The sequence below is a fragment of the Asparagus officinalis genome, chromosome 4 (genome assembly GCF_001876935.1).
Source record: "Asparagus officinalis chromosome 4, Aspof.V1, whole genome shotgun sequence".
NCBI lineage: Eukaryota > Viridiplantae > Streptophyta > Magnoliopsida > Asparagales > Asparagaceae > Asparagus > Asparagus officinalis.
In genome coordinates this window covers 115,413,234-115,423,705 of record NC_033797.1, presented here as the reverse complement: position 1 = coordinate 115,423,705, position 10,472 = coordinate 115,413,234, and the positions used below count along the sequence as shown (strand labels likewise).

The 10,472-nt window shown below is 42.8% G+C and overlaps 1 protein-coding gene across 1 annotated transcript; it reads right to left on the bottom strand.

The window, feature by feature from the left end:
* LOC109839189 (serine/threonine-protein phosphatase 7 long form homolog) lies at positions 1,884 to 3,932 on the bottom strand. The gene is made up of 6 exons (XM_020407618.1): positions 3,405 to 3,932; positions 3,100 to 3,324; positions 2,940 to 3,027; positions 2,583 to 2,852; positions 2,287 to 2,347; positions 1,884 to 2,194 (listed from the first exon to the last, which is right to left on the bottom strand). The coding sequence occupies exons 1-6, from the start codon at positions 3,887 to 3,889 to the stop codon at positions 1,884 to 1,886; spliced, it is 1,440 nt and encodes a 479-aa protein (XP_020263207.1). The 5' UTR covers positions 3,890 to 3,932.

Below are 10,472 nucleotides of genomic sequence, written 5' to 3'. Positions count from 1 at the left end.
AATCATGACTATTCAAGCATAAACAATAGGCTGAGTTTCAATTTAGGTTAGAGACAGAGAAGAACAGGAAGAAGAAATGAAGAAGAAGAAAAAAATCTCATCTTTGAGTAAGTATTATTTATGAATTCATAAACTTGTATATTCTTTGTAGATCAATCCATAGACTAATTTAAGCAAACTATGAGTCCAGAACAAATTTAGTTACATGCTCAGCATATAATAATAATAGACAAGAACATAGCTAAACTACAGATCAAACCCTACATTAACATCTATCTAAAAACTAAACAATGAGAATCTCTACAATCTACGCCTACGCTCTAATGCTACAATATAGATAGCGTACCATATATTCCCTTCTCCAGTCAGGTTACACCCTAACTATAGTTAATTAATCGAGAAGATGCCCTAATCCTACCCAAAACTCAATGAATCAAGCCCTGACTTGAGGAACAGTAAAGGAAAGAGAAGAAAAATCTAATCTTTTACTTAACCTTGTGCTACGTCACACGTTCGGTCAAATAGACTTATTTGATTATAGACACATAGTATAATCACAAATGACGCTCAAATTGAATCACAGCGTGATGCCCTAATTCTACGGAATCACAACAATTATGCCTTAAATTTCAATCAAAGTGAGTTGTGTAGTGGGTACCAGAACGGCACAGTGAGCGAGGACGGCGGGGGTGGAAGTGAGGGCGGCGGAGGAGGACGAGGCGGACATGATTTCTGGGGAGTCAGAGACGGTGTGGAGGAGGATGTTAGCGGCGGAGTGGAGGAGGTGGTGGTTGTTGAGGGGGGAGTTGAGGCGGAGGAAGGCCACCTTGGACTTGAGGTCCTCGATCTCCTGCTTCAGCTCCTCCTCCGTCTCGCTCGCCTCCTCGTAGCATTCTTTGCATGTGCCGGCATCGAGCTCTTCGTACTCTGCTCTGTAAGATTGACACCACAGTTTTTTTGCCCCTTTCTTTTCTTTCTTTCTTTTTTTCACAGACCTCAGCAACTGCTCTGTGCTGGGGAAGTTCTGCTCACCTTTTATTATATGTCATAAACTTACATAGAAGAAGATGAAAATTTAAATTATGTGATAGAATCATCAAAGATAAGTTGAAAAGTCTAGAGCTATATTTGAAAGGACAAATTTTCAAAATGAACCGATTTCAAAATTTAAATAGCAAAACCGACCTCATCGAAATTTAAATAGCAAAACCGACCCTTTTCTTTTGAAAAGGGTCGGTTTTGCTGCGGAAGATTTTTTACGACATACACGGGACTGCTAGTCCCGTGTATTTCGGGGCAGTTGCGAATAACACGGGACTAGCAGTCCCGTGTTTATTGCAGAGACTAACGAAGGTCTGCAAAAAAGAAATGCACGGGACTAGCAGTCCCGTGCATTTTACAGAGCCTGCTGTCTCTGCCAAAAACAAGAGCACGGGACTGCTAGTCCCGTGCAATTCCTGGGCGCAATGAAATGCACGGGACTAGCAGTCCCGTGCATTTCCTGTACATACACTATGCATGCATTTCTGCTACGGGATAATCCCTGTACAAACGCATATTTCAAACGCAACAATCATAAATTACACCATTGCATAAACACATATATCAATTCCCTGTACAAACTCATGTCAATTCCCTGTATAAACACATATCAAATCTAAAAATCATAAAATACACCACAAACTTACGAATCCAAATCCAACAAATCACGCCACAAACTTACGAATCCAAATCCAACAAATCACGCCACAAACCCACTTACAAATCTAATAAGTCACACCACAATCTCAGCTACAAATCCAAAAACCATCTATTGTCCCGAAATACGTTTGTAATGTACATATCAAAATAGGATTGTAATTTATATAACAATACCAATTAGCTTACATACATCCAAGAACTCTTCTCCTCCTCCTTTGTCTTCGGCCTCCTCTATCCCGACCTTCGATGAGTTCATGATCCGGTTGCGTTTGTGGTTGTGACGGTCCAGCTCCGTCGTCAACACGTTGGGAAGGCCCAGCTTCATTGTCGTTTCTGCGTCGTCCTCGTCTGTGTCGTTGTTGACGTGTGTATACTAATTGAGGTACTTCTCGTCCATCATGAAGGTCTTCATGAGTTCGATGTAAGGCTTGGTGAAGCCTCTGCATTATCGACTGATATATTGATGCATGTTTCTGTGCTTCGGGATATGTACCTGCGAGAGATAATTCAAAAAAATCCGAAGTGCAAAAATTACTTTAAAATTCAAATTACAATATGTAAATTTTATATTTAATTCTATATTACCTGCTCGAGCCAATTCCAAGCCACTATTTGCAATGGTTTGAACATCATCTATTGCTGATACCTGCAAATTTTAAAAAAACATAATTTAGCAATATTGAAAAATTCTAATAAAAATAAACTTAAAATAAATTTAAAAATACTTACTAATTCTCTCTCATCTATACCCCGAGGCACATATCCTCTTTGCAACTCAACCGGGGATGTGGTCGCATGGAGTATCCATCTTCTAGTTATCCTCCAATACCAAGTGTAGTAATCTGATTCCTGGGGAGTTGGCTCGATTTGCTCAACAATACAAAAATGTCTATCATTCCATCTGTGTATATAATTTTGATGCTCAGCTGCCATTCCTTTTGTTGGCCTCCTTTCTTCGCCTTCCTCTCTATTTTTTCAACAATTTGTGGAACATGTTGTGCAAGACCAAATTGTCGAAGCACGCGGTCCGGTACATGCATTTCTACTATCTCGAAACATATTAGAGGAACTCTGGCTCTCCATATAACTGGGTATTCTGTGCATATCGGGGGTAGATGATCGAGAAATGGGGTGTAGGGCTCCCATTCCATCTACAGAGTATTACATATAATTGTTGCATATCATTAAAACGAAAGTTGATATATAGAAGAAAAAACTCGTTTTTATAGAAATGATACCTGAAAAATCTTCATGCGGTCAAGCTCATTTCGGTAGAAATCTAACTGTCTCGCCGGGGTCTCGTCAAAACATTTTTGGACATTCCATCTGTGTTAGTTTCAAAATTCAGTACCAAATGAATAACTACAATTATATTTACTACGTTAAAAAATATAATACCTGCATCCTAGTGGAATTTGTCCGTCTAATTGTAAATTCACGCATAGTCTCGGCTTCAAATGCAGCCTCTCCCATGCCCATACTTGCAGTAAGCTGAGACACCCTTTGAGGTCACTATTTTTCATGAATGCAACCTTAGACATCTCTCTATATAGGTACGCCAAAACCGCACTACCCCACGATAACGCACCACACGTGTCCAAGTCCCCGATAAGTGGTAACCACCTAGCATTTTCACAACATTTCAAGTTATCAAAATAAGCTAAATCAACAGACATAATTGTAAATACTGATAAAAATGATACCTGGCATGCACTTTATCTTTACTCGAATCTGGAAATAATATTGAACCGATCATGTGCATAATGTATGCACGTGCATGTTGCTCAATCAATATTGGCGGCGCATCAAAAGGCAACGGCACCGAGAAGGTATTTTTTAGCCACTTCAATTTAATATTTCCTCCAGGCATTGACTCTGGAGCTACACCTAACAACTCCTCACACTTGTCCGGCCAAAAATGTCTATCACTGCCGGTAACGCACGGACCATCTATGCGGAGACCAAGTATCATAGCTACATCCTGTAGCGTAATAGTAGACTCTCCCATTCGGAAGTGGAAAGTGTTGGTCTCCGGCCTCCACCTATCTATCAAAGCGGTGAGTAGGGGCCAATCGAGCCTCATCCAACGAAGCTTTGAACATGTCAAGAAGCCGGCCCGTCCTACAGCTGCTATTATGCGCTCATCCTCTAGATGCCAACGGCTATGGCTGAGGCTATGATCAACCATAACAATATCCGGGCCTCTCTGTAAAGCAAATGAATATATAAGAATACAATATTATAAGAATGCAATATTGAAATTATAAGAAACTTAGTTACCTCTGTAAAAGATATAACATGTGAACGGTGTCGAGGCTGGTCATATAGGACCTCATCACTCGTCGGTCCAGGCTCCATGGTGTATATACCTGCACATACAATTATAACATATCAATAACCGATCCACGACTAATTATATTGTCTACATTAAAATAAATCACAATTTGAATATGTCAATTATTACCAATTAATTGCTATCTATTGAGTCTAGCTGGACAACGAGGTCGAGTATGTCCCGGTTGTTTGCAAAGACTACATTTTTTATGCTTGACAATTCCTTCTCGTCCTTGATCCATGGTTCCCCTAATTCGTACAGATCGTGGTCGACCTGCTTGTCTCTTGTATTGAGGTGGAATTAGTCGTGGTCCAGTATATTCGGGCCAATACCGACTATCATCGGGTGGATGAAAACTCTCACTGTATGTCTTTCGGTAATGAATTGTTGAATACCATGGTGAACAATACCGATTATATGGAATTCTCGCACCACCCGGCTGATTGGAGGAAGCCGCAAGAACATGTGCACAAGGTATTTTTTGAAGTTGTGGTATGTTACATGTGCAAGTGCAATCAACATCAAACAGTTTAACGGTGTAGATACCATCATAATCCTGTACCTGCCATTCATTGTCATTGAATACAGTAATTTGACATAATCTTGCCGCCTCAATTCTTCTATGCAAAATAGACTCATTCTTTGGTGTGTAACGCGTTGTCCAGTCTACACCGTCCTCACGCCTTTTGTTGAAGTATGAGTTTAGCCTATAGAACGTTCTTGCAACCAATGATTGTATTGGCATAGCTCGTGCTCCTTTAAGAACGCCGTTAAAGCTCTCGGAGCAATTAGTTGTCATCATGCAAAACCGCACACCCTCATCCTTACATAATGCCCATCGATGCTCGAATTGAGGCTTCAAGTTATGTTCAATCCAATTATGTGCATCTAATGACAAAGACTTGATCTTCTCTCTACAATGTTCATACACTAATGTATCGGTTGCACACCCAGCTTGCCACAAAAGATTTTGCAAATTAATCTCACCGTGTTTTTTCTTAAAATTATCTCTTATATGCCTCAAACAATATCGATGGTGATGTGGTGCACCAAAACCCTCATGTAATGCCCTTATAATTCCTTTCATCCTATCTGAGATAAAAGTAATTAATATGGGCGCACGAACACTAGGAATCCACTTGTATATAAGTTCAAAGAACCACTTCCAACTAGAAGTATCCTCTACCTCCACAACTGCAAATGCTAGAGGAAATAAACCGCCATTTGCATCTACACCGGTCGCCACAAGAAGCACGCCTTTGTACTTGCCACTCGTTCTTTTATAGAAGAGTCTGGAATACTTTGGATATGATTGTCCCAACCTTCAGTCGGTATAACGGGACTTTGGAATGGCTTCTGTTCTTGATTCCTGTTCGCGTGGAAAACCGTTGCTTTCTTCATTAATGAGATAATTGTCATCTTGAGTTACAACTTTTTGAGTTACAAAAGATCCGGTCTTTTATAGATCCGGTTACAATTAAATCAAAGAAAATAAAGAAAAAATTACAACTCTCCTCTGTGAACAAATCACGAGCTCCTGTTTTGCGGTCGCTCGCTTTGGTGGGTTCTTTGCCTGCGCCGGGGTTAATCCGTGGACCACCGCGCGATCTAGATCCGGTCGGATCTACACGAGTATGCGGGTATTATTCCACGAAGGGAATAATAGCCGGGAGGGATTAATCCACCAAGGGAATAATCGCTCGGATCTCGAGATCTAAGACCAAGCTTAGATCTGGAGTGTAGCCTCGTGTAGATCTCAGATCTGTTCTTTCTTCCTCTCGAGATCCTGCCTTTTCTGACGTGGATGGTCGCCGAGGATCAGATCTGAATGTTGCAAGTCTTCTGGTCTTCAAGCTCCGAGTTCACTCTTCAATCCGGCAGAGTTTCGGCTCTTGAAAGTTCGACCTCCGAAAATGAACATCTCTAGGCCTATTTATAGGCTCTCAGGACAGTGGCTGCAAAAAGGGAATTGTCGGCCACCTCGGGCCACTGTCGGCCACCTCGGGGTGGCCGACACTGTGCCTAGCCACCTTGGGGTGGCTCGGCTCATGGCCGAGCCACCCCAAGGTGGCTCGGCCACCGAGCCACCTCAAGGTGGCTCGGCTAAGGCCGAGCCACCTTGGGGTGGCTTGGCTATGGCCGAGCCCCCGCGGGCGGTGTTTTCCGACTTCTTCGAGTCGTTTTCCGTTGTCTCGTTTGTCCGTGTTTCGGTTGATCTGAGGCTCTGATTTGATGATCTGATTTGGCAGTAAGTTGGATTCCTGATTTGGCAGTAAATCCGCTTCTGAGTTCGAGTCCGAAATTGATCTTGATTCGATCGTGATTCGTCCGAGTTTCCCCTTGGTTGGATGGCTCGTTGATTCCTCAACTCATTAGCTTGATTCTGCACGCGGGTGGATTCATTCCGTCGCTTCCGTGCGATTCGTCGATCTCGTCGCCTCGTTGGCTCGTCGGTTTGTGCCGAGCTATGCTAGGGGACCTATAAGCAATTTTATATGCCTACAACCCTAGGCCAAACATGGCCGATAGAAGGGATCAGAGAAAGGAGATCACCAAGAAGCTAGCCCTCGTAGCCCTCAACACTTCTTTTCCTAGCAAGAAAGAGGGATTCCTCAATTCTACTCCTCCTCGCATGAAGTCGAATCCTAGATCTTGAGACATCAAGTAATATTGTTGATACCATCAAGATCATAACCATCATATTAATGATTGTCGAGTCCTTAGGAGGGATATCAAGGACCTAATAGAGAGCGGATACTTGAGGAAACTTGTTTCCCAGTAGGACAGGAGGGAACCCGCTCTAGGGAGGTCCAATAGGAGGTCCCGCTCTAGATCACCCTGCCTCTATTAGTCGCTTGATACATAGCTGTTGAGATGAGCAATAGGGGCATCATCAACACTATCAGTGGTGGCCCTACCCTACGGTGGGATGGATGTCTAACAATACTTGTAAGAAGTTTGCCAGATGAGCGTTACAGGTCAACCTGTGCGACAAGAAGCCATGGATAGATCAATGCATCTCTTTCGGTGATTCTCACTTGAAAGGCATTAAGACGCCTCATGACGACCCTCTTTTCATATTGACTAAAATCAACAGCTTCTAGGTCAAGAGGATTTTGGTTGACATAGAGAGTTTAATTGATCTCCTATTCATGATGCCTTTAATTAGATGGCCATCGAAAAGTCCAAGTTGTAGCGTTCTCGGGGTCCCCTCATTAGATTCATAGGACATTGGCTCCTACAAGAAGGAATAATCACTCTCCCTTTAATAGTCGGTGAATGTCCTCGTTAGTCCACTGTACAGACTCGGTTTGTAGTGATGAGCCTCAAGTCGACCTACAATGTTATTTTTGGAAGAACTGGCCTTTATAACTTGCAGGTAGTTCCATCCACTTACGACTAGATGGTGAAGTTCTCGATCCCTGATGGAGTCAAAATTACCAAAAGCAACTAACGAGAAGCCAAATATTGCTATTTGCTCTCAATGAAAAGGGAAGGAGTATTGGAGACCCTACCAATCGAAAAGGCAAGCCTCCAAATGGAGAAAGTGTTGGAGTAAGAGAAGACAACCCCCGTCGAAGAGCTCCATGAGATACCAGTTGACCAAGAGGGAGTGAAGAAGATCAAGATCAGGTTGAGCCTTGTTGAACCCCAACAAGGAGCTATGATTGTGTTCCTACGAGAGAATACAAATGTATTTGCTTAGGAGCCCGAAGACATGCCGGGAATTTCCCTCGAAGTAGAAATCCATGAGCTATTAGTCGACCAACATTCCAAGCCAATTCGATAGAAGAAATGATATCTCGACCATGAGAGGCAAAAGGAGGTTGCCGATGAAGTCAACTAACTTCTTAACCAGCTTCATCAGGGAAGTGCAATACCCAGAGTGGTTGTCCAATGTGGTATTGGTGAAGAAGTCCCTTGGAAAATGAAGGATGTGCATGGACTTCACAGATCTAAAAAAACTTAATAGAAGGACAGCTACGCCCTTCCCAGGATCGACCAGCTTGTAGACGAAAGTGCGGGTCATGAACTACTCAATTTTATGGATGCATTCTCTCGCTACAACTAAATCCTTATGGTTAAGCATGATGAAGAGAAAACCTCATTCATAAAGGACCAAGGGACCTATTGATATAAGGTGATGCCTTTTGGCCTTAAGAATGTAGGTGCTACTTACCAAAGCCTGGTCAACATTATCTTCAAGCCCCAGATTGGCCGTAACATGGAAGCCTATGTGGATGACATCCTTGTTAAGTCAAAGCAGGCATCGTCTCATGTATTAAATCTTGAAGAGACCTTCTCTGACCTCAGACGTTACCGCATGAAGATCAACCCGCCAAGTGCTCTTTTAGGGTATAATCAGCCAATTCCTCAAGTGATATGTGTGTATCTTCTCTTCGGAACTTATCAATCCTCATGGGAGCTTGAGGATAGATGATTCTCATGATAACATAAGAATAGAGGTGTCAAAGAGTACAAGGGAACGCAGGAGGAAGCGTGGAACGAGACGACGAGCAGAAGAATCGAAGTATTCAGTTTTCAGCCCGTGAGTCGACTCATAACAGTCATGAGTCGACTCATCAGGTTGAGTCGACTCATGACTGTCATGAGTCGACTCATCACTGGCTTTTGTGTTTTGTCCAGTTTCGGACGAGTTGACTCATCTCAGTCATGAGTCGACTCATCGATGGTTTCCTGGTTTGTTTGGGTTTCTGTTCACATGAATTCCTGTTGGTTTTGGGCTTGGTTATTTACCAGATTGCCACCCTCATTTGTACACCTATATAAAGGATTGTTTTAGGGTTTCTAAAGAATCAGAGAGATTTGAATTAAGAGAGATTCTAATCATTGTATTAGGGTTTAGTGAGAATTGAGAGTTTGTTCTCGATTTTAGTGAGATTGTGAGAGAGTGATTGTAATCTTTTCATACTCATAATCTAGAAAAGGTAATTTCCTTCGCCATATACTGAATTGTGCTTGTGTTTCTATCATCCTCTTCTCAACCCATCTTTGATAATTCCATGATCAAAGGTGCTCGCACGACAACTCGTATCAAGTTGGTATCAGAGCATCAGATCCGGTGAAGGGGCATCCTGTGTATGGTCCTTACTCGATCCCAATACAAGAAGCTTGGTGAGATCCTTATTTCATTGGAAGGAGTCCATGTTTTAAGGAAGAAGAAGATGGCTGAAGGAGACAATTCAGCGAGGATTGATGCATTGGAGAAGCAGATCGAGACGATAGGTTTGACTCTCACACAACTCGTCAGTCTTATCCATGGAGGTGGCAAACAAGGTAAATCTTCTTCGAAGAAAATTGTTGAGTCCGATGTGGAGAGAGTAGATTCAGATTCTAACGAGATGGAGGAGACCGTTAAGACTGCATTGCATCAAGGGGGTAAGAATTCTTATCAGAACCTGAAGATTGACTTCAAGGTGGAGATTCATGTTTATGATGGGAGTGTTGACGTCGAGAGGCTTGATGACTAGATCGAGCGGATGGAGATGTATTTTACTCTTTATGGCTATTCGTCGAAAGAGAAGATTGTGTTCGCGACTTTGAAGCTTTCAGGGCACGCGTTGACGTGGTAGAAATCCTACTGCAAGCAGGAGAAGAAGGCGCTGTCGTGGAACAAGTTTAAGGAGTTACTAAGGAAGTAGTTCTACCCGGTGGGATTCCTTGAAGAGCATTGGTACAAGTGGTATGGCTTACACCAAAGGGTCAATCAAACCGTTCAAGAATACACCATAGAGTTTTAGCAGCAAGTGATGGTCCTCAACATTGTGACAGAGGAATATTTCGTGTTTATAAAGTATATGGCGGGATTGAGCGATTACATCCGAAAGGACATGAAGCTATTCACGGTGGAATCAATTGCAGAGACGAGCGTGAAGTCTATTGCCCTCGATGGCAAGCAAAAGAAGGGCAACGAGGCTAAGGGAGACTCCAAACAGACGAGAAGCGAGTCTAGTGGTTCTCAATCTAAGGAGGAGAAGAAGAAGGGTGATCCAGGAAAGGCAGGGCTAATTTGTAGTCACTGCGAGAAGACAGGGCACATAGCTGATCGGTGCTGGGAGAAGTATCCTCATCTCAAGCCAAGAGGGTTGGAGAAGAAGGAGGAGAAAAAGATATACATGATAGCTCAAGGTCCGAAAGAAGTCCCGGGGATGAGAGAGCCCAACAGCAGTCTCAACCTTATGGCGAGGAAGCAGACCACGAAAGAGGACGATGACCCGAGAGAACAACTCTTTGTTCTTAAGTTGCAAGTGAAGACCAGTTTGGTTGATGCCATTATTGATTCGGATAGCGAAAAGAATTTGATATCCAAGGCATTGGTTCAGAAGCTGGGTCTGAAGACGGTCAAGCATCTGAAGCCCTATCCATTGGGGTGGATTTAGAAGGAAGAGAAACTGTGTGTAGTTGATCAATACAC

What these genes read in the sequence shown, in the direction of transcription:
- LOC109839189 (XM_020407618.1), bottom strand. Translation starts at nt 3,889, where the DNA reads ATGGTTGATCATAGCCTCAGCCATAGCCGTTGGCATCTAGAGGATGAG. An exon ending in CAAATTCCACTAGGATGCAG is followed by an intron (nt 3,028 to 3,099) that starts GTATTATATTTT and finishes AAACTAACACAG; the next exon opens with ATGGAATGTCCAAAAATGTT. An exon ending in ATGGAATGATAGACATTTTT is followed by an intron (nt 2,348 to 2,582) that starts GTATTGTTGAGC and finishes TAAAATTTGCAG; the next exon opens with GTATCAGCAATAGATGATGT.